Source organism: Gambusia affinis, linkage group LG18 (assembly GCF_019740435.1).
Source record: "Gambusia affinis linkage group LG18, SWU_Gaff_1.0, whole genome shotgun sequence".
Taxonomy (NCBI): domain Eukaryota; kingdom Metazoa; phylum Chordata; class Actinopteri; order Cyprinodontiformes; family Poeciliidae; genus Gambusia; species Gambusia affinis.
Window position 1 is genome coordinate 18002565 of NC_057885.1, and position 24920 is coordinate 18027484.

The 24920-nt window shown below is 40.0% G+C and overlaps 1 protein-coding gene across 2 annotated transcripts in view; it reads right to left on the minus strand.

Annotated features, from left to right (window-relative positions):
- Positions 1-24920, minus strand: part of slc8a4b (solute carrier family 8 member 4b) — a 129098-nt gene that overhangs the window by 32438 nt on the left and 71740 nt on the right. For both annotated transcript variants that reach the window (XM_044098386.1, XM_044098385.1), the window contains exons 7-11: positions 22530-22640; positions 22294-22446; positions 19742-19838; positions 18781-18972; positions 17240-17432 (exon numbers count right to left, since the gene is read on the minus strand). In XM_044098386.1, coding sequence (XP_043954321.1) covers positions 17240-17432; positions 18781-18972; positions 19742-19838; positions 22294-22446; positions 22530-22640 — 746 coding nt within the window. The remainder of the gene's footprint in view (positions 1-17239; positions 17433-18780; positions 18973-19741; positions 19839-22293; positions 22447-22529; positions 22641-24920) is intronic.

The window sequence follows — 24920 nt, forward strand, 5'->3', positions numbered from 1 at the left end:
GTTTGGAAGAGGTGAGAGGGGACGGATGAATGAACAATAAAATGTAGAGGGGCGATATATCATCCCAGGAAATGATGGGGTAGAAAGACAGGAAATGTGATGGCACAAATAAAGAAGAAGGTGGATGATGAATTGAGCAAAGGAGGGCAGAAAGAAGAGAATAATAGAGAGAGATGGAGAGAAGAAGAAGAAGGACAGTAGTGGAGAGTTTGCTGAAGAGGAGGGTGAGAGATCCAAGTGGAGATGAAGAGCCTGTATGAGTCACATCGTCTCGTCCACAAGCCATTAGTGATTTAATCACTCTGGCATGGCTGTGTGTGCCTGTGTGTGTGTGGATCATACCAGATTACCCTGAGGGGCTGCCGTCAGGAGCTGGCTCATCACTCTCCTACAGCGCCGTGCGTTCGTCATGTCACAGCCCAGTTTACCCAGAACCCACCAGGGTGCCAGGTTCCCGCGGAACGGTCCACAGTAGAGTCTTGCATGTAACCCTGCAGATGATCTGCTGAGGCTGATGACCGCGGCCTGATTTACTCCAGAGCTCGTTCTGAACGGCGGGTCTGCAGCTCAGCACCAGCTTAATGCCTCATTTAGGCGTCGCTTCTGCTAGATGCGCTCATTAACCTGAACTCCATTAATTTTCATGGAGCTTTGCATGTTTATAAAACTCTGGCTGGTATTTTGAGACGGGAATGTTAAGTATGTTGTAAAGCTTAGGCTTTGTACAGTCAGGTCTTTGTAAAACAAATATCTCCACCACGTTGTTTTAATAAATGATATTATACACATGGTATCGGTTTAAGGAAAGTTTTCATCCACATGAATCCACACAATTTCACCTCTGAGCGTTACTTTAAAGGGAAAGTATTACTCAAAATTCACATTTTTCACAGTAATTTACTTCCATTTTGGTCTCCATTGCTTTTAAAAACAACCCAAATGCTTCAATAAACCACCCAGCCGCGTTTTGACAATAAGTTATTGTTTTTTGTTGTCTTGAAAATCAGCTGTTTCAAAAACTTCCAGATTAAGTCACATTCAGCAACCCAAGCTGAGCTCCAGCACATCTGGTCAGCTGGTTTTACCGCTGTATGCGCTGTTCAATGGCTGCTGGAAAATCCACGTATTTTATTGTTGACTTGGCATCCAGAAACCACTTACTGTATTCCTGTTGGTTGTGCAGAAGGCTCCACTTCTGCATTTCAAAGATGCACATTTATATAATTAACGAAGCCATTTTCACGTCAGAGTGTAAACGTTGAGTTGGGGGGCGTGGCCAGCAGCTTATTAGGATTTAAAGAGACAAGAGTCCCTAAAACATCTCATTATGAAAGGAGCTCCACAAAGTCTGAACTGACCAGACAGAAATCGCAAAATCTAATAATGATTTTTACAAAGAAATGTAAAAAATATGTTTTGTATAGGCCATGGCTCTGTCCTAACTCTATTCAAGGAAGCATAGTAGGTCAAAAACAAAAGTGGCAGTGAAGCTAAAACCTGTCAGCCAACCAGGTTACTTCAAAACTACTTCCTGTTAGGAATAAAGCATGAAGCCAGGAGGTTCAATTTTTAGGTTTAAATACTTTTAAGCAGTGTAATAGAATGAAAATTTGATAAAACATAAGACAATGCAGATTGGGAATTGTGTCAAAGCATGTATGTGGATGTATCGGTGTATTATGTGTTGGAGAGTAATTCGCAGGACCCCAAATCTTAAGTTTTCCAATGTATTTAGGCAAAACCAAATGAACCTCCATTTTGGTTTTTATAAATGTTTTCATGTGGATTAAAGGCCAAAAAACATAAAAATGTTTGCTGTCCCAGATATTCAGCTACGTGTGGACCAGGTCTTAGTTTGTCTGTATATAAACTCAACATCATTTGGGTCAATGTTCTGATGGATCAATACCAGCAAAGCTCAACGTAAAAGAACCATAAATCACATCTAGTACAACCTTAAGACCAAACAGTGGAAATGGGAGAAAAACACCTTGAAATCTATTTTCTCATCAACTCTGACAAACTTCTCTGTCCCTGCTAAACACGAGCATCACCACAGCTTGATGCTGCCACCACCGTGCTTTACTATGTGATGGTTGGTTCAATGTGCATGATTGGTTTCAAATTATGTAATATAATTTATTTGTTGGCTCTTTAGCCCAGCATATTGAACAGTATATAGAATAACCATGGATATTCTAACAGGGTTTCAATTACAAATCTTTGATCATTATTGAATCACTGAGTAATATTTCTCATTAAATTGAGATTAGGGATTAAGGATTAAATAAGTGTTCACTTCTTCCTACTCCTTTTCAAACAGAAAAGTAGTGAAAAACGAATTATTTTGTTTTTGGTTATGTATGCACATGTTTTTTCTTGTTTTTAAACACCTTTTTGGAATAAATAAATCAAATCAAAAATCATCTATTATTCTTACCAAACATTTATAAAGGCCAATTATGAGAAGTACATGACTAAGGATGAAGGTTCCTGCAGCTTTTATTACGTTCTCACTTTAAATATTTGATGTGGTTAAACTGAAACAACCTTTTGAAATCTGCTGATGTGTCTTTATAGCTATAAGAAACGTTGCAGTCAGATTAAATAAACAGGAAAGTAGCAGCACAGCTGACACACCCTGGAGGTTCCTCGTTGGCCTTGTTGGTCAGTGAACCCAGTGCTGAGAGTTTTAATGTGGTCTGGGCCTGGCGGGGCGGGGGGCAGAGGAACTGCGAGGCCTGAGGCAGATGGGGAAGGAAGGAGGCGCAGAAGGACGAGGGGGAGGCAGCCTGTTGCCGCAGCTCTCGGTGGGTCTCCGAGCCGTGATTACAGGGTGTGTGCAGTCGGAGGGGGTTTGATCACAGGCCTCGGCTGGCAGAAAACCGCGGGTGGAGGGCGCGCGCTCAGACTGTGTGTGGCTGTGGACGAGCCACTCCGACCGCTGGGCGTGTTGCTGCCAGTGCGCGCTGACTTGGCAGGAGAAATTGGTAGGACTGCAGCGTCGCCAGCAGAGCAGAGAACAACACAGAGGAGAAACGGAGAGCGACAGGGAGGCTAAACGGGAGGATTTCACAGTGGGGATAAGGAGAATCAAACATGGCAACGTTTTTTCAAGTAAACATTTTTCTAAAAGGCACACTGACATGAAATTCACGTCACATGAAGGCCGGTTACGATAAACCGCCCCAGAAGTCATCGCGATAAACGATAATATTGTTGCTTTGAGACCATTTTCAGGCATAATAATTCAACAACTCACTCTCAAAAATCAATAAACTTTCAAATGAACATTTAAAGCTGTAACTGGAAGACATTTTAAATATGCAAAAGAAATTAAAAAAAACAACAAATAAAATGAATTGTGAAGTCTCTGTAAATAAAACTGTCCTTTAAAAAAGGCCCTAGCTGAGACCAATGCACCAGAATGGAGACTTTTATCATCCAGATTTTGGTAGAAAGAGAGAAAATGGAAAAACGATAAATTATGCAAACGGAAATTATTGACCTTGTTTTAATTGATATATTGATTTATTGCATATCTGCAGGTTTCAAATCAAATATAAGATTTTCTAAGGCCTTTCAAAAAGTCACTCTGAATCAAATATAAGACTGAAAAACCTTTAAATTCAGGGATGGTTGGGAGATCATGATGTTCTTCAATCAAGCTTCTCAAAAACTGACATTTCTGGGATCCATTTGTGGCTCTTGGGAGAAAACTTTGTGCTTCTCACTCCTTATACCGCCGTTTACAGCTTTATCCCAAATAGTACCAACTTTTAAAGTTGTTGTTTTTCCAACAATGAAAAGCCTCAACAGTTTAAAAAAAGAAAAATCAATACACGGCACTTGAAGAACTGTTCAAACTGTGGACGCATCAGCATAAGGATGAGCGTGATGAACAAGAAGTCAGATCAGGAGTATGGAGTAAAATATGACTGCAGCCAACAGCAGACGGCGGCTGCCACATCGATTTTCCCACATGACAGCCAAACTCGCACACAAGGAGGGAAAGCTTAAAAACTGGCTAAAGATGTTGACTTAAGCTACTTAGCGTTGACTGCTCTCACATTAGGAGAGATGAGGAGAAGGAGGGAGACACTTAGACCTGGAAAGGAGGAAGACAGAGCTGAGGGATTGACGAGTCCTCTTTGTATTTCTTTCCTATTTTCTCTTCAGCTCTCTGTCACTTGGCTGTCTGTCCTTCGTTTTTCTCCGTCTCGACCGGATCATGGTTGTGTCTTTGTGCGTTTTCCCCCTTAAGGCTCGAGATTTTCAGCAGTTTTAATTAAAGATCAGACAACGGACATGCATTCCACCACGAATCTGACAATAAATGCTTCAGACGCAGACTAAAAGCTAAACACGGTGAGAAATAATGTGGGACGTAATCACACAGTTCTTATTCAAACCTCCAGCAGAGACGGCAGAAAAACAAACGAATTCACCACAAGGGCCCTTTCTTTATCCTACGCAGATAATTTAATTGTTTTGTTGCCTCGTCTTTGTGGAGCGATGATGGGAGGAATCAAAAGTTGCTAAGGCAACAAACAATGAGTTGAAGAGAGAAGAAAAAAATAACTAATTTTGCTTATAGAGACACAGGAATCCTCGGGTTGAGAGGCGAGAGAAACGGAGGAGATAGAAATGTTTTCTGTCAAGCAACAAGCTGTTTGTCTGGTACCAGAAATCAAACAGTAAAACTCAACTCCAAAATGCAAACTGACCCTCAATACGCAGAAAATATAAACAGATACACACATCTGCATGCAAGGCTGATTGGTTAACTAAAATTACAAATAAAACAACAAAACCAAAAGAAAACCAAAAAGGTTAGGGTAACAACAAAAACAAAAAAGCTAAATGTTGGTTCTCCTGGTTTGATTCTTGTTCTGGGTTGCTACGTAATCCACAATTCATAATCTAACAAGAGTTCCTCGACTGACGTATAAAACTAAATGTTGGTTCCAGTTGTTCTGGGTTGCTAAGTAGATGGCATTTTCTGAGTTTGTTCTAGATTTGTAAAGTATAAAACTAAATGTTGGTTCTCCATGTTTGATTCTTGTTCTGGGTTGCTAAGTAACACCTTATTTGAAGGAGGGTGCAAAAGACTGACATAACATTATCATGGACATGACAACACCTGTTATGAACATGAAGGAGTCTTTACCAATGTTTATGACTGTTGTCATGAAGAGTCATTTGGTAAATAATGTCACTTTTAATGAAAGGTTCACACTTTTAATGGACGATTTATGCAAGTTTAAAAGCAACTTTGCATTAAAAGTGTCATTATTTAATAAATGACACTTCATGACAACAGTTGTAAACATTCATAAAGACTCCTTAATGTTTATAAAAGGTGTTGTGTCATGTTTCTAACAGGTGTGTCATGTTTATAACAGGTGTTGTGTCATGTTTATAACAGGTGTTGTGTCATGTTTATGAAAGGTGTTGTCATGTTTATGACAGGTGTTGTGTCATGTTTATGACAGGTGTTGTGTCATGTTTGTGACAGGTGTTGCGTCATGTTTATGACAGGTGTTGTGTCATGTTTGTAACAGGTGTTGTGTCATGTTTATGACAGGTGTTGTGTCATGTTTGTAACAGGTGTTGTGTCATGTTTATGACAGGTGTTGCGTCATGTTTGTAACAGGTGTTGTGTCATGTTTATGACAGGTGTTGTGTCATGTTTGTAACAGGTGTTGCGTCATGTTTGTAACAGGTGTTGCGTCATGTTTGTGACAGGTGTTGCGTCATGTTTATGACAGGTGTTGTGTCATGTTTGTATCAGGTGTTGTGTCATGTTTATGACAGGTGTTGTGTCATGTTTGTAACAGGTGTTGCGTCATGTTTGTAACAGGTGTTGCGTCATGTTTGTGACAGGTGTTGCGTCATGTTTATAACAGGTGTTGCGTCATGTTTGTAACAGGTGTTGTGTCATGTTTATGACAGGTGTTGTGTCATGTTTGTGACAGGTGTTGCGTCATGTTTATGACAGGTGTTGCGTCATGTTTATGACAGGTGTTGCGTCATGTTTATGACAGGTGTTGCGTCATGTTTGTGACAGGTGTTGCGTCATGTTTATGACAGGTGTTGTGTCATGTTTGTAACAGGTGTTGTGTCATGTTTGTAACAGGTGTTGCGTCATGTTTGTGACAGGTGTTGCGTCATGTTTATGACAGGTGTTGCGTCATGTTTATGACAGGTGTTGTGTCATGTTTGTAACAGGTGTTGCGTCATGTTTGTGACAGGTGTTGCGTCATGTTTGTGACAGGTGTTGCGTCATGTTTATGACAGGTGTTGTGTCATGTTTGTAACAGGTGTTGTGTCATGTTTGTAACAGGTGTTGTGTCATGTTTATGACAGGTGTTGTGTCATGTTTGTGACAGGTGTTGCGTCATGTTTATGACAGGTGTTGTGTCATGTTTGTAACAGGTGTTGCGTCATGTTTGTGACAGGTGTTGCGTCATGTTTATGACAGGTGTTGTGTCATGTTTGTAACAGGTGTTGCGTCATGTTTGTAACAGGTGTTGTGTCATGTTTATGACAGGTGTTGTGTCATGTTTGTAACAGGTGTTGCGTCATGTTTATGACAGGTGTTGTGTCATGTTTGTATCAGGTGTTGTGTCATGTTTATGACAGGTGTTGCGTCATGTTTGTAACAGGTGTTGCGTCATGTTTATGACAGGTGTTGCGTCATGTTTATGACAGGTGTTGTGTCATGTTTATGACAGGTGTTGTGTCATGTTTGTAACAGGTGTTGCGTCATGTTTATGACAGGTGTTGTGTCATGTTTATGACAGGTGTTGTGTCATGTTTGTAACAGGTGTTGCGTCATGTTTGTGACAGGTGTTGCGTCATGTTTGTGACAGGTGTTGCGTCCTGTTTATGACAGGTGTTGCGTCCTGTTTATGACAGGTGTTGCGTCATGTTTATGACAGGTGTTGTGTCATGTTTATGACAGGTGTTGTGTCATGTTTATGACAGGTGTTGTGTCATGTTTGTAACAGGTGTTGTGTCATGTTTGTGACGTGTTGCGTCATGTTTGTAACAGGTGTTGCGTCATGTTTATGACAGGTGTTGTGTCATGTTTATGACAGGTGTTGTGTCATGTTTGTAACAGGTGTTGCGTCATGTTTATGACAGGTGATGCGTCATGTTTATGACAGGTGTTGTGTCATGTTTGTAACAGGTGATGCGTCATGTTTATGACAGGTGTTGTGTCATGTTTATGACAGGTGTTGTGTCATGTTTGTAACAGGTGTTGCGTCATGTTTGTGACAGGTGTTGCGTCATGTTTGTGACAGGTGTTGCGTCCTGTTTATGACAGGTGTTGCGTCCTGTTTATGACAGGTGTTGCGTCATGTTTATGACAGGTGTTGCGTCATGTTTATGACAGGTGTTGTGTCATGTTTATGACAGGTGTTGTGTCATGTTTATGACAGGTGTTGTGTCATGTTTGTAACAGGTGTTGTGTCATGTTTGTGACGTGTTGCGTCATGTTTGTAACAGGTGTTGCGTCATGATATGACAGGTGTTGTGTCATGTTTATGACAGGTGTTGTGTCATGTTTATGACAGGTGTTGTGTCATGTTTATGACAGGTGTTGTGTCATGTTTATGACAGGTGTTGCGTCATGTTTGTGACAGGTGTTGTGTCATGTTTATGACAGGTGTTCTGTCATGTTTATGACAGGTGTTGCGTCATGTTTATGACAGGTGTTGCGTCATGTTTATGACAGGTGTTGCGTCATGTTTATGACAGGTGTTGTGTCATGTTTATGACAGGTGTTGTGTCATGTTTATGACAGGTGTTGTGTCATGTTTATGACAGGTGTTGCGTCATGTTTGTGACAGGTGTTGCGTCATGTTTGTGACAGGTGTTGCGTCATGTTTGTGATAGGTGTTGCGTCATGTTTATGACAGGTGTTGCGTCATGTTTGTGACAGGTGGTGCATCATGTTTATGACAGGTGTTGCGTCATGTTTATAACAGGTGTTGCGTCATGTTTGTAATGGGTGTTGTCATGTTTGTAACAGGTGTTGTGTCATGTTTGTGACAGGTGATGCGTCATGTTTGTGACAGGTGATGTGTCATGTTTATGACAATGTCATGTCAGTCTTATGCACACCCCTTCAATAAAGTGTTACCTAAAGGACTCTGTAGTTTATAAACTAAAAGGAGTTTAGAGAAACTAGAAGGAGTTTCTCTAGGTCATCAAAACTCAACTATAAAACTTAAACCATGAGAGAAAAGTCTGTTCCAAAGAATCACTTACTGAAGTGCAAACGTGTATGTAGATGTATGATAACGGCTTTTATGCTGTTGAGGACAATATGCTATATTTATGAGCAAATGTGGATTTAATGTAAACGGCTTTTAGAAAAGCTGCACATTAACCGATCTCTTGTTCCAGAATTATTCATGCTAAACATTATTTACCTTCATTCCAGTTAGCTGTAAAATCCACAGATTTATGCAACCGTATTAACTCAACCATGTGCCTAAACCACTACTGCATGATCATTGGTCATGTCCTGATGATGGCAGATAAAATAAAAGAGCCGCTGCAGAGTCAGCCTTGGTCAACATTGGTAGCAAATCCTTCTGAGCACCAACTGCATCATCTAGATAACATTTGTCCAGGAAGCGGTGGCCCTGTCAGGGTATGAGTAATCGTCTCTTTGTCCTTCAGCTGATCTAATCTACGGCTGACCATTACTCGGCTGAAACAACAGGAGGAAAGTATTTCTTGCGGTGAAACATTTTTAGCTGATCCAGGAAGAAAGTTAAATACCAGGTAATATAGGAACCTCGTAGATGATGTGTGGGCTGTTGCTGTGTTTTTGACTTTAGCTTTATTGAATTTTCCTTTGGATGGATTTTTGTTGATTACCAAATCTCTTCTGTGCAACTTTCCTCTGCTGTTGTTTTTCACCTGCCTGTCGCTCCTCGCAATAAAAAAAGAAAGAAGAAAGCCAGGCCGATTAGAAAACAACAGAATAAGTTTTAAACAGACAACTATGCTTAGTTTTCATTAGAATTTTTTTTTCCTTCCTTTTACTTTAGCCTCACAACTGTAACATCAGCAGAGAAAACCACTGACTAAAACGCTAGCTGTGCTAACCCTGAAGCACAGATGTAAAACTCGAGGTCCGGGGGCCAAATCTGGCCCGCCATAGCTTTTTATGTGGACTTCTAGACTCCAAATGACATTAATTAATCCCTCCAGTTTTTCACAAATAGGCAAAATTCATACAAAATCTACACAAAAACAACAAATCCCAACATTTTTTTCTAATTTTTACTGCAAAGTTTTCTTAAAATTGGCTGAAAACATTGGGTTCAAGTGACTGCTGCCTCACTTGATGTAAGATGTAGTCAATGACCGATATGGAGAATAAATAAAACGTCACATTAAACAATATACCTTAGCTCAAATATCCACAAAATTTCTCACAAATGTTTCTAAATTAGCACCACAATTTATTATTGTGGTTTTAATTGCAAAAAAAGGCTAAACAAAAAAATTAGCAATGCTATTAGCAAATTAACATACAACTTTAGTTTGCATCCAAATCCCAGAGTGATGCCTTCTAACTTTTAAATAATGCACATTATAAATATGTTTATGATGCACAGCACCTGATTAGTATTTTCTCCAGTGTTTGCTCGGTCAGATTAGGGAAACAACCTCTGCTCCAAATCCAGGCTGTTGTTTGAAGGCTGTGCATTATGCAGCCAGCTGATAAGCAGCAAAGCAAAGGACAAAGCATGCATTGGGGGAATGCTAAAGTGAGAAGAGAAGATGATGTCACAGAGGCTAGATGGGAAACAAAACACACGACTGCATGGAAATGCAGCGAAGTGCTGAGTCACACACATGCACGTGCAGCAGCCGCAGGAAACACAAACATGAGAGAGGCGTGCTTGTGTGCTGTACGCACAGCACGCCTCTCTCTGGGGGATTTGGAGTTCAAAAGATGTCTTATTTTAGGAACAGCTCCGGGTTAGTCACCCTACATCGGTGACAGACGGAGAAACAGGTTGAAAATATCAAACACGTCACAAGCACAGCAACAAGCAGAAAACACCGAGACACACACACACACACACACGCACGCACGCACACACACACACACCCCCACACACACACACGCACACGCACACACACACGTGCAGCAGGCTCCCATCTCCTCCTAATTCTCAGAAATATCTCGCCAAAGGGAGAAAGTGTTGCTTAAAGCGTGCGAGATGACGCCTGCGTCACCAGCAGCTAAACGTACGATCCCGGCTCTGTTTGGCAGCTTTGTCAAAGACAATAAGAGACGTAGCTTCATTAACACACATGACAGGAAACTGGGAGTATGAAGAGGTGTTAAGACTGGGATGACTATAAACTGGTGCGTGAAAGTGGCCCAGTCAAAGTTCATATCTAAATCTGAACATCTGCAGCTAAATTTGAAAGATACTGAGAAGAAATTCTCTTCAGAATACAGTGTAGTTTATTATCTTGTTATTTTACCTAATTTTGAACATTTTCATAAATATTTGGAACATTTTACAAAAGGTGATGATAACATCTACCTTATGTAACATTCAGGACAGTTCTCCGTAAAGCTATTCGTGTACCAGCTTGATTTTGTTTTTTCTCTGAAATGTTAACCAGTTTTCAGCAGACGGTATTTTTTCACGCATATGTTCTACGTTCACAGCAAATCCGATTTGAGACACTTCCATGTGTATAACTAAACTGGACAGATATCTGCCTGAACGGTGATGTCGTATTTTGTACGACTTTCATGTCATTGATGTGAGACGCTCATCGTAATTCTGTATCAGTAGAAGCCAAATGCGGAAAATCGTGCCGTAAACAATGGTATGATTTTGTGATCATCCTGTTGGCTCCGTCCTAGAAGACTTTTATGCATCCTAAATGTAAAATCCATATTTTTTGTACAGGTTTGACTTTATTACTGCTTTTAGTACGCCGTCCTTTCAGCAAACGGCAGGTTTTTATCTTTATACTCCAATAATTGATTAATTTGATTAATCATTTCTGCCCTAATGTGTATAGGTGTCAACCTAAACAACGTGATTAATCTGTTCAGTAATAAACTGAAACCTGAACTCTGAAATTCTCTCTAAATCATCAAATAATTTCATGGGCTGGCCAGAACATGTTGGTGAGGACACCTGTTTGAAATTCATAATGAGGAGCCAGGGGAGACGACCACACACACACACACACACACACACACACACACACTCACTGCTGCCCTGTTCTTGGCTGCGACTCTGAGCCGAGTTGCAGGTCAGACGAAGGCTAAGAATAAACTCACCCTGCTGAGAGCATCCCTTCATCTCACACACAGCGCAATTCACTATTCCTCTTACCCTTTCCATCGACACACACACACACACTCATATTAATTCAAAACAGCCAGAAAGGAGCAAAGGACACAAAGTTAGAGCTCCACACTGAAATCTAAGACGCTCGTCGGCTCCTCTGGGGAATCAGCCAGAGATGGATAAAAGAAGCCCTAATTGACTGAGCACAGAGAGAATTAATTACTTCCTGCAGCGCATAATGGGGTCACATCGTGAATAAATACAGACGCACACATAGGTTCACCCAGAGTGACCCTGAATAGTCCCCCAGCTCCTCCGCAGGTCACCCACAGAGCTGCCTCTCGTGTCAAAGTGTGACATTTTTTTCACAATATTCAGAGAAACCGCTGCTACTTAAAGAGCACAGCAGCAGGAAACACTTTCTGCTTAACCCTTAAACTGCTAACGCTACGTCTCTGTGAGAGCGGCTCTTCATGCAGCCACGTTTCAAGCTGCACGCTCGTAGTTTCCGCAGCAGGATTTCATCATCAGGGTCGAGACTTTCATCTCAAAGTGACGATGCAGAGCGGATTTCTTCACCCTGAAGGGAAACTCCTCAGAGTGGCCAAACCGACATTTCCTGAATGTTTTAAACTGCCTGTTTGCACACATCTTGCATGAAGGCATTCCTTCATGTCTTAGTGCTGAAAGGAGCCTGACCTTTGACCTGAGACTAAGAGAAAACAACAACATGTTTTCTTCCGTGTAGAGTGTGGATCTGCGCCACCATTTCATGATTTGAAAGAGGAACTCTGAGGGCGTTTTCACACCTGATAGTCCAGTAAACTCGGGGAAAAAGTTTCAACATTTGTTACATTTTCAGCTGCTGTGGTTCATATCCACACTACACTGTGTCAAACCAACCAAACTAACTGAAAAACATATTTACCCTCCTCGCCTGTGGGGGCGCTGCACTAAGAACAACTGAAGGAATCCGAACAAAAACCTCTGAAGACGCTGAGAACAACTTCCTTCTCCATGAAATGTAAAGACAATGGAGTAGCGTCAGATTTTAGCAGTTACAGGATTTGTCTTTGGCTAAAACCAAGAGCCATTTCTCACACTAGAGATAAGCTAGCGTGTTTGTCTAGGTTTACCCAGAATGCCTTGTACTATAGTCTGCTTCCTACTTATGGAGCGGTTTCTGGTTCACTTTGCATTCACATTTGCATTTGAACCAATCTTCAGTTCACTTTAATTGAACTGAGGCCTAGGTTTTTAAGCAGATCAGAGTTCGGTTTTAAATGAAAGGGACTTTCTGGGCAAACAAACTAGAGTTTGATTAGGACAGAATAAACAACAAACTCTGAGAAGCAAAATATTTAAGATCTAAAACTAAATCATATTAAGAGATCAACAACTGAATGTCAACATGAATGAGACAGTTTTGGTCTCAAAACAAATCCCTGCAACGTGCAGGAGAAAAGACGCGCTGCTGACTTGTAAAAAATATTCACCTCCCTGCATTACGATAACGTTTTATTTTTGGTTTATCTGATAAAATCCCAACAAAATACTCTGAAGTTTGGAGACAGGTTACGGTTTCTACAGGAAGTGGAAGCTAAGGTCAAAAAGCTCATGTGTGTTTTGACGACATGATGAAATCACAGCGCCCTCCATTGGCCTGGCATGTCAACTACAGCAGATTCAAGTTGTCTTGGTGCAACTTGTTCCCAATACAAAAATACTGCCAGTTTCAAAACGGCACCTTAATAGATCACTCCCCACTTTACACCTACTCTCCAACACGGCTTTCTGACTGCAGCATTTAAATCTCCTGATAAAAATTCATGTTTCCCTGGAACCTGCAACGAGTGGAAGCCGAGATGGCTCCAGCTTTTCCCATTCCAGAGTCGTTGCTTTCAGCTTTGCTTTGGGAGCTGAAAACTATAAACCAAGCGAACATTACTGCCGATTTTGTACTGGAATCAGGTTGGTGGAAGAACCTGAGTTTTAAACGGAAGAAATCTGTTTGGTTTACCTCAATTTTTATATGTTTGTAAAATAAAATCTGGCCGAAATGTTAGGTGAATAAATCGCTGAAGGCAGAGTCAGGGAAGATGACATCAGAAATAGCAGAAGGTGAAGAGATGAGAAATGAGGTGCTAAGGAGAGGAAGGAAAGAGAGAAGGAAGTCTGACAGTGTAAATATGCAAAGGTTAAAGGAAGAGGAGAGAAAATGCAAATTAGGGAAAGGTATAAACTGACAGCAAGGTGGAACTAAAGATGAAGGAGGGAAAAGGAGAAGACTGAGAAAACTCACTGAAAGGCAGGAAATCTAAAAGTACTGTATTTACCATGCAGTTGGATCACCACTATTTACTGCTCTCATTTGGATAATAACCCAACTATGACTCAAACGTCGCAGCAGTGACCCGATCAGAACGTTTCCAAACTTCATGCTATGCAGACGGTTAATTTAGCTTCAGTGAGCTCAGATAGAGAAAGCGACAGTCAACTGCAGCCGTCGCTTGGTGTCTGATTACCCGAATCATAATCACTTCGGGGCACCAAACAGCTTCATGTTTCATTACCAGATGCTCAGGTCGACTTTTAGTAAAGATAAAATAAAAGTAAAACAAGCAACCTGCCCAGTCCAGTAAACCAGGATGTAAACAATGAGTGAAAATTATAATTATGAAATAAGTCTGTCAGTGCATCGCATCACAATCCCACAAATCTAACGGTGCGTTCACACCAAATGTGTTTTGAGCATCAGGCGCATCCAGCACGGCCCAATTTGAACCGTTTGGGGCATTTGACGCATCGAGAGCGTCCGACGCCACCGACAGATGGGCCAGGAAACAACGGCTAGAGCGATTTTGATGAGTCAGACGCGACTTCAACGCGCCTCCACATGGACTCTGAATGTAAATTTGACGCGTGAAAAGCTTAGTGTAGAACAAAATGTGAAACCTCTGCATTCAAAGTGCAAACGCGTTTCTGACGATTCCTCTACAGAAGTTCAAGTCAATGCTCCACAAAAGGCTTTTTTATTTTTATTCTTCGTCTTGTTATTATTTTGTGACGATCCTTTTGGCTCCTATTGCTGAATAAACTTTAAAAACAATCCTTAATCAGCAGCATCAATTATTATAATTAAACAGAGCGCTGCTGTGTGGCGTTTATGTTCTTCAACTACAAGTTTGAACAGAAGTCGCTTTTAATTATCCGTATGAATGCAAGAAATAAAAGGATTTAATGTAGCATCTAGACCTGCCGTGTGAACGTATCCGCCTTAATCCCCACATCTGGTGATTGGACCGAAGCACGAGAGGAGTGAAAAGACGAACACATTGCTGCTTAAAACGGCAAATCACAGAAACTCAAGACAAACATGAAGGAAAATGAGCCACAAAAAGGCGCAGAGATTAGAGAGAGACTCCTGGAGGGATGAATCGATATCCTGCTGAGGTCTCCTCTCTGTTTACTCCAGCTCCTTTACATGAAAACAGCAGAATATTGATCCTTCTTTGTTCCTTAAGCATCAACCTTAAGCTTTCCTAAGCAGCTCCCAGCTTTTGTTCCTCATTTTTTAGCCCAAACTATCCTCTCTGTTTATCAAAGAATGAGCCTAAAAACAGGAGAGAAAATGCAAACAGGCTCATCAAAAATCACTGTTTGACCAGAGAAACATTTCTGTCTGCGTCAGTTTGATTTTATAACATTAACTCATCAATCTCTGCTGCAACCGTGAAATAACTCAATTAGAGTCGCTAATTAGAGGACATAAATGTGTGTTTTTTTTAAACAACACTAGATAGTTACACCAGCAGATGTCTGTCTCTGTACATTAACCACAGCAGCAATTTAAAATTAAGATCATATTAAAATAATTAGATGCTCAAATCTGAAGAAACATCAACATGATTTGGACTGGAGGATAAGAAAACGCTGCAGCGGCCTTCACAGTTGAGCTAAAGCTCAACAAACGCTGCTTCAATCTTTTCATGCAAAGATTGGAAAAGATTTATAATCCAATTAGAACCAACAGATAATCAATCAAACCCAGAAGGTTCTGCTGGGTTATTTCTTCACTGATTTGTTGCTTTGCATTGAATAAATTAACGTCAAACTGCCTTACGGGGTGGACATTTCTTTATCTACGCTTCTCAAGCATTCCTCAGTTTAACTCCAGTTGAGCTCATTTTTAGCGGTGCATTTTGTTGATTAGCCGATATTTACAGGCAAACCGATCTTATCTGCCTCCACAAACGTCTGAAAATCAGCTGCTGTCCCTTTTGCTCCGATGTGAGAGCGGACCGACTGACGCCAAACTTAGCAACTTTGTCTAATTTTTTCAGCAGCATCAGACTTGCAGAGCCGTCAGAATCGGAAGGTCGAGCTTTTGAAGATCGATGATCGGTCAGAAAAATTGCAATTCATACAATCTTACTTGTATTTTAAATATCTCAAATTCAAAACAAGATGCTGTTTTAAAGCAGCAGTGACCTGACGCAATAACACATTTTACTGGATGATAAATTATTGTAGACGTTATTGCGATAAATGATAATATTGTCGTTTTGAGAGCAATTTTAAGTGACATAATGTTAATAATTGTGCAAGAACAGATTCTCGAAGTCCAATAAACTTTAAGTTCTAATGAGTATTTAACACAGGAACTGGAAGACATTTTAAATATCTAAAAAAGAAACATTTCATAAATGAATTATGAAATCTATAAATAAAAAAAAGTTTTGGTTAAAAAATATAAAAATAAACAGAGAAAAGAGAGAAACAATAAATCCTGCAAATGGAAATTAATGAACTCATTTTAATTTATTGTGTGATTAATTGATTTATTGCGACAGACCTAAGGGGCAGAATTAATATTAATGTTTTCCATCCACACAATGTCAATCAAGTAATTATGTTGCGTTCAGTTGCTGTGAAAAAGCTACATATATCAAATTTGACAGACACTTGACTTTGCAATTCAAAGCCTTGAAATTAGGTTTCTGTCTCTTTAAGAAGCTCCTGTTCCTTTCGACACTGAGCCTTCAGGAGGTCAGCACAACATCACAACAACATTCCTCCGTTAAGCATTTACAAACGTTCCATGAGGTGTTTGCTAATTGCTGTTGGCTAGTCTGAAGGAGCGGAGTGGGGGTGTGGGGCCTTGAAGGCGGAGCTAGCTCCACCCACAGCTGAATGGTTGCCAAGGATTTCTCAAACATTCATGAAAGAATCAAAGCACTCCATGTATGTTTTTGATGAGGGAATAATTTTATAACATGATGTGAAACTCAAAACGCTTTACATAACGCTGCGTCTTTAGGACTCTTCACATGGATGAAGGAACGGCTTTGGAACAATTTAAGATACAAAGCTAAACAGCTCAGTAAATATTCTCAGTCTTTCTTTCAGGGAAACTCAGAGCGAAACTAACAAGCTGTTACCTTTAAATCCTTACAAATAGTAACGAGGAAATAGGCGTTTATAAACCTTTAACCTTCAACACCGTGAGCAAGAATCAGCTACGATGTCCCGCTCTCTGTTTGCAAACACACAGAGAGGAAGAGAGAGCGGGAAGTTTATGAGCCCCGCGGGCCCCAAGGAAACTGCAGTCCCAGTTGCTTTATGTGTTGGTCAATTTAACACTGCTAACATCAGCAGATTAAAAATGCATGTGCCCAAGGACGCTGGAGAAACTCTGAGTGTGTGGGTGTGTGTGTGTGTGTGTGTGCAGGTGTTTAATCACGACAAGCACAACATAAACAGTAGGGTTATTACACCAGTTCCCAGCTTTTACAGGAAAATCTGTCTGTTAAGTTTAGTTTTAACAAATAAGAGAAATAAAAAGAAAAGAACGTTAAAAAACTCAGCAGATGAAATGAACTCACATGGTTTCATCATTCTGAAACTCCAGCTTTCCAGCAGCCATTTCATAGTCCTCCCCTCCTTTAGCTGTCCCATCCAGGGTCCGGTAGGGGACGGCGACCAGACCCCGGGCCCCCGACGTCCGGAGAACCTTCACCTCCATCACGCCCACGCTTTCACTCACCCTCTGACTGGCGCCTTCGAACGTGAAGATACCTGGAGACAGGATGGGGCAGATCAATACCTACACAAAGAGGAAAATTAATCTCAAACTCTAAATAATCAAGACTTTGTGTCCATTTAACATTTTTATTTAGAGCTGGGACTTTAAAGATTTAATTTTGTTAAATACATAGATTTTAATCGCATTTTGTCCAGCTGGAACATTTGTATTTGAATACTTCATGCATTTGCAGGAAAAAGTTAAATGACTACAAAAACTCTACCTGTACAAAGTAAATTGTGAATTTGGGGGAAGTAAAAATCTCTATAAGATGGTTTTAATTATAAACCATCCAAATGAAACAAAGACATCAAGGTTGTTAATTCATGATTTAGATGTACTGTTCTGATTTATGGAGAATGTTTTATGCATGTTTCCATAATTCATTTATGAAATCTGACGCACAAGCAGCGTCAATAAACAACAAAACTGCTTAACCTAAGTTTCAAATCTCCATCTGGATACTTTTGCTTATTTCAATGGTACAAAGTAATATATTGAAATAAGCAAATATATTTGCCCATTTCTTCATAACAACTGGAACTTCAAATATCTAGCAAGTTATTTTTCGCAGTTTACCGTGTATTAAAAAGAGTTTCATCAGATTAAACTGAAGTAAAACATGCTTCTTGCAATGGCGGGAGTAAAATTACGGTAATAACCCCATATTGCTTGGAAAGCACAACGTCTCCCCTTGCAGAAACTGTTTGAATTTATCGGATAGCGCAAAGTGTGGCAGAATCACGGTACTGCAAATTTGTCTTGTAAAAAAGTTTCATCAGCGACACCTTTCGGCCGACGAGGGTTAAAAAACGATCTGATGGGACATTAGAAAAGACTGTCGTTGTGTTTAAGTTGTGCTAAAAGGCGTTAGTCTGTCAGCGAATCTGTTCAACACTAAAATAGCAAGTCAATGCTGAACGTGATCGTCTTTCTGAAGAGGTTCCTGAAACACGACAAATGGGTCGAACAGCACTTTGCACCAATCTGATGGCTGAAAGTTTGTGAAGCTTTAGAGAAATTGCTGGTTGAAATCAAGAATATGAAAGAAAATATGTGCTTTTCTATTTTGTTGAGTATTGGACACATCGACAGCATGTAAATATGGAAAGACGTTATTTGTTGATCACTGATGTGAAAAAGCTTATTAAAAGTGGATTCTTGTTGATCTTTGTAGCAGAATTTCAACACAACTCAAATAGAAATGGCAATAATTTGACCAACGGCGTCAGTTGAAAGGGTACATTGGTCTTTTTTTTTTTTTTTCTGGGAGCTTTTAGTGTGATTGAAAACATTGATTATAAACCTGTAGAGCCTTTGTTTATTAAAGATTCGTCTCACCGGCGTGGTCGTCGTCGTAGATGGTTACTGTGGCCGTGTGGTTTTCTCCCAGCACGGCTTTCGGGGCGGCGCTGGCGTCCAGCGGGGCGGCGCCGATCTCGGGGCAGCCGACCACGCGGGGGTTACTGAGGTGAACGTAGAAATACTCGTCCTCCTCAAAGATGTCGTCGTCGATGACGCCAACAGTAATCTCTGGAAAAAACAAACAGTCGTCAGGCACCAGATCTGGTAGAAAATCCTCCCGACCCAGATGGTCTGTGTTGGCTGCCTCAAAGCCGCCGATAAAACTCTTGATTCACTTGCATGCTGTTTCTTTTTATGGAAAGTGGACCTCGCTCCATGCTTCTGAGCTTAGCTGCGTCTCTTACCTGGACAGGAAAAACTTTGGTGCTCAGTTTTTATTTCTTCTTTCCAGTAAAAAGTTCACCTGGTCTGAAGCTTTTCTGTCTCCTCATTGGATAAGCCGCTGATGTAACCACGGCTGCTACAGATTTGGTGTTTGTTTCTTTTCGTGGTTTCTGGATGTAATTGTTCGGACCGGTTCACTATGCTGTCTTTCTCTTCAATAGAGAGTACACCTGGTCCAGTGCTGCTCTGATTAACTGGATTTCTTTCATTAAATGGAAAAACAGAATATTTGCTAGATTACCTCTAGTTTTTATTTTTTTTGAAGGAATGGTTTCTCTCCACTGTCGCCACATGTTTGTTTGCTCTGGTTGAGAGATTGATGTTTTTTCCAACTGGAAATGAATCTAACTTGGATTTTATTGAAAGGAACTGGATTGATTTGAGATTGAATGTGATGCAAACAGATTTAATTTCATACAGTTGGACATAAACTGGACCAGTTTGTGAACAGAACGTGCAGTTGGCCTGCAGGGCTGCAGATGACTGAGCAGAAGTCTCAGAGACACCGCTTTTGAAAACATGTCATGAATGCTTATGTCACTCCGATCATTACCTTTCAGGGTCTCTCCAGGCTTAAACAGCAGCGTTCCTTCAGCAAACTCATAATCCGAGCCCGCGTTGGCCGTGCCGTCCTCTGTGCGATAATCCACCTGGGGCAGAACGCAGAGAAAGAGGGATGAGATAAACGATAACAGATATATGAAGAGGGCAGATTAAACAGGAAGGAGAGAAACAGCCTCATTAAACCAAGCCTTGTGGTCAGATACAACTAAATAATTAATTATTTGAAGGTAGCACAATAAAATATTCTCTATAGTCTGTTTCGTTCATAGGAGCCTGACCTTCACATTCATTTGTAAGCAAACTTTAAAACAGGAAACAACAAGCAAAGCGACCCTGAAAGACGGTTACTGCTTGCAGGAAAAGCTGAAGTGAGTGTTGGTGGTGTGACTGCTGTAATTTATCTCTATTTTTAGCCCTTCATGAAATGTGTATGCTCTTAGAGAGACTGTGAGCTCAATTTATTTTCAAAAACACTCATTCAGATATTTCTGGTCCTGTCCCGAGGCTCAGTAATATTTAAAATTTTCCAGACATGCAGGCTGCTGGTTTCATAGATTTTCAATGGAAATGTAAGAGATTAATCCTTTTTGTAATTTTTTTGGTAGACATAAACACTGCAAATGCAGTTGCAACACAAAAACAATTCTGATTTTTGTCAAATGTATCTCTACTATTTCTTATAATCATCATCCGACGCTCTCAGTCGCTGTTGAATGATTAGCATCACTGATCGACAACAAGAAGTTAGAAAACCCATTAGTATGTATTTGGAGGCAATATTATCAGCTCGTTTTATGAAAACTGGATTTGTCATCTCCAAAAAGGTTTAATCAGCCTCATGAGCAGAGAGAGAAGGAGGAAGTTCAAACCATTGATCAGAATGGAGTATGGGATGTTATCCCCTACTCCAACGTCTCTCTGGCTTTCTAACTATACGTCCAGACAAATTGAACTCTGGTATTCTGATTTCTGCGTCAGAAAAATCCCCCAAAGTTGCACTTCCCACTTGAAAAGTCAATCAGTTTTTCAAATGCTGATTTTCAGATCCAATATGGCCGCTCCTCGCATCAACAGCAGTGATTCGTGGTGGAAACATGTTAATTTTATTAAACCCACCTGTAAGAGTTCATCTACAAATTGTATCACCTGTAACTCTAAACTGAACAAATTTAAAATAAATCTTAACACGATGTTCGTTAGCAGTTCTACGAACAATGGCTACTTGGGCGCCGCCATATTGGAACACCAACTCCTGGATCGTTGTAAAACAGGGTTTGACATCATTACCAGATCCAAGGTCCAGCATCTCAGCTGAACAGAACAAAGTAAGAGGTTTAAAAAGAAGCAGCAAAAGCAAATGAGGTGAATTAGCACCTTGCCAGGACATTTCACTGTGGAGTTTTGTCTCTACTGTTTGGATATTTGAGCTGCTAACATCTCAGGACAGTCATGACATTGTGATACAACAGAGGGGTTCTGCAGGTTTCACAAACTCAAATTTAAGACTTTATAAATCCTTTTTAAGACCGTCATGAATTGAGTTTAAGAACTGTATCACAACAGAAATGTACAAACAAAAATTTAAGCTAGCTTTTTTGCACAGGATGAATGTAGCATCGTATGGGTTAGCAACAGAAGTGAGCCAGTGGCAAAGACGAACGTCGTCCAGAAATCTGGTGATAAATTTGAATTTACCCATGACGGACTATAAAAAAAGCTAGCTAGCTAGAGAATGGTATCTAAGCAGCTAATTAGCAATAGCTTCAACCACCTTACAGAACGCAACAAAGATGTCTGCAAAATGTCTGTAACGTTTGCCTGACAGAAAAGTCCCATGACAAACATAAATAGAATATACAAGGTTAAATACTTCTGCTACTACAAAAATTAAGACCTGCTATTATTTAAGGACAATTTCCATTACTTTCTAATGAATTTAAGTCATTTCAAGGTCTTAATTTAAATTAATCTAAGACTTTTTAGGGATGTGCTGACACCTTGTAGCAACAGGCTTCAGTCAGAGGCCTCTTCAGATTAATTACAAGACTGACTGCTGCTGGAAATCCTTCCAACAACAAAATCTGTTTGAAGATACTTGGATGATGAGAGTAACCACATTTAATTTTCCTAAGTATTTTTGAATGAAGTTTGAAAACAGCAACATTTATATGCAAGAAGAAAATATCAAACACCACAGACGACGCCTGTTTTCCAGGGCTGAGATCAATCAGCCTTTGCTAAAGGACGAGGTTTTGGAAACTGAAAACAAAAGAGGAAAACGTTCTTCCGGCTTCCCTCATATCTCCTTTATCATCTGAGCCTCGCAACAGCATCCAATTAGAAAAGAAAACAAGATTTTCACGTCTCCTCGAGGTGAAAACACTTCATGGGAGAGATCAGATGAAGCCAAAAGTGCTGGAGATGTGAGTGATCGCTCCCCCAGGTGCCTGCTTTTATTTCTCACCACGTCTGTTAGCCTCCGCCCCCACAAACATTTTAATCCCAGCGGACTGGGATTAATTTGTTCTAATAGAAACTCACTTTGACAGTGACTCCAGGGTCTCCTCCATGTCTGGCTACAGTCAGATTCAGGGAGCCGCAGTTTTCGAAGCACTGGTACAAAGACGGCTCAAACTCCATCCTGACAGTGTGAGGGTCGTCCTCCTGAGTCTGGGTCTCGTTGCTGCTCACCACCTGAAGAGTAAAATAAAAAACACACACCAGTGAAAGGCTGCCTAACGGCCGAAGGTGAGAGGTTAAAGGTCTCAGACGATCACCTTGCGAGCCTGGTCGGCGGCGTGCTTCTTCAGGATGTTTCCGGCTCCGATCATCATCCTGGTGGCCTGGATGCGATAAAACGCTCGGCTCTTCTGCTGCTGCATCAGAACCTGATCAGAAACACAATCAATAACCAAACGGATAACTGTAGATAACTGGATATGTTCTGTTAAGATTAAACAGAATTTTATTGTTTATGAGTAGAAGAGAGAAACTATTTACTTCCATGGCAATTTTTTTTTAAGTATTTAAATTTTTTTATTTGTCATAAACACAAATGATCCATCATGACTAAACATAAAAATAATCAATAAGTGTGACTAAAAAGGGCAGTCTTTCTCCAATTAACTTTTTATGTTAAAAAAAGAAAATACACAAAAAGTTTAATTTTTTTTGTCCAGATTACATCACCCTTCTAAAAATAATGACCAAAAGTTATTTTAACATAAAATGACTAAGTTGAAAATATTCATTCGTGTATATGTTTAAAGTAGATCGTCAAATTTATTTAAAAAATTTAAGACAAAGATGAGCTGAGATAAATTACTTTTTAATTTTTATTTTTATTTGACATTCATTTATAGGTACATGATCTCATTTATAAGAAACCCGTTTTGATAAAGAAACAAAAACAAGCAGTTGGGAAAATTTGACTCAGTTAAATAAGCTAATAAAATATGAATTAAAAACAAATTCCATAAAAATATTTCTGTTTTTGTCTTAAAAGAAATTTGAATAGTCCCGAAGGAATTAGGGTAGAGTGAGAAAATGCTGGTTTGAGGTTTTGACAGCAGTAATTGAATAAAATAGATAAATGGAAGAAAATATCCAAATGAAAATTTCCCAAAAGGAAAAACTAATCACCTATGAGCCTAATAAGTATTTGCAATAAATCTGAGTAAGTATTTAACATCAGTGGATGAATTTTGGCCCATTTTTTATTACAGAATTAGTCTAAATTAGACAGAGTTTAGCATAAACAGTTTTTAAGAGGTCAGAACTTTAATTAGACCACTCCAAAAATATATTTTTTAGCCATTCAGAAGCAGATTTGCTGAGGTTCTTTGCAACGCATTCGGTCCAAATGCACTTAAGCTTAAGGTCACAAACGGAAACATTTCCCTACTGGATTTTCTGGCAGAGAGAAAAATTCATGCCTCCATAAATTACCGCCAGACCATCAAACTAAAACCACTTGTTTCTGTCTGTTTAATGTTTTTTTTCTCTTAGATGCTGTGAAACATTTTGTGTGTGGCTGTAGACCAATACAGGAGAAATCTTTATGAGTGTAAATACATTTTCAAAACTCTTTAGTCGGCTTGACTTTTACCTCCTTCATGAAGCACCAGACGTTTAACTCTGAAATTTAAAGCTAATGATGCTTATCAATCCAGTGGCATTGATTTCAATAAAACTGCATGGTTGAATAGTAACCTTAACGACCTCCCAAATTGAAAATGGACAAATTGGCTATCCTAGAAGCGAATATCATTACATTAAATTGACTCTCTGTTGGCTGGGAACAATGTAATTAAAGTAGGTTTAGGCAATGCGGTGCAGCTGAATCCTGAATCAATCTGCAGCTGTTTAGAAGGAGGCCAATAGTAGGTGTTTTTACAATAGCAATCTGTGACATAAGTACTATAAACAGTCTCTCATAGTGTCTCCTTAAGCAGCTTGTCCTGGAGCCTTATTTCAAAAAGTCAATTTAAAACTCTGTGAGACACAGCAAGGTATCATTTCAAATGATATAAGTTATTGGACGCTTTCTTCTTTTTTGATCAGAGTTAAGCTAGCACCTAATAAAGAGGCAAATTAGCAGCTTCTCAAAAGTTGAGCTAGGAGCTTTTCAAGAGTCAAGCTAGCAGCTTTTCAAGAGTCGAGCTAGCAGGTTCTCAAGACTTAAGCTAGCAGGTTCTCAAGACTTAAGCTAGCAGGTTCTCAAGACTTAAGCTAGCAGGTTCTCAAGACTTAAGCTAGCAGGTTCTCAAGACTTAAGCTATCAACTTTTCAAGAGTCCTGCTAGCAGCTTTTCAAGACTTAAGCTAGCAGGTTCTCAAGACTTAAGCTAGCAGGTTCTCAAGACTTAAGCTAGCAGGTTCTCAAGACTTAAGCTAGCAGGTTCTCAAGACTTAAGCTAGCAGGTTCTCAAGACTTAAGCTAGCAGGTTCTCAAGACTTAAGCTATCAACTTTTCAAGAGTCCTGCTAGCAGCTTTTCAAAATTCAGGTTAGCAGCTACTTGACAATCAAGCTATGAAACATAAATGGACAAGTCTGTCTAAAACAGGGGTCTCAAACTCAATTTCCCTGGGGGCCGATGGAGGTAGAGTCTGGGTGAGGCTGGGCCGCATCGGGTTTTCCACAAGAAAAGCTCTTACAAAAACATTCC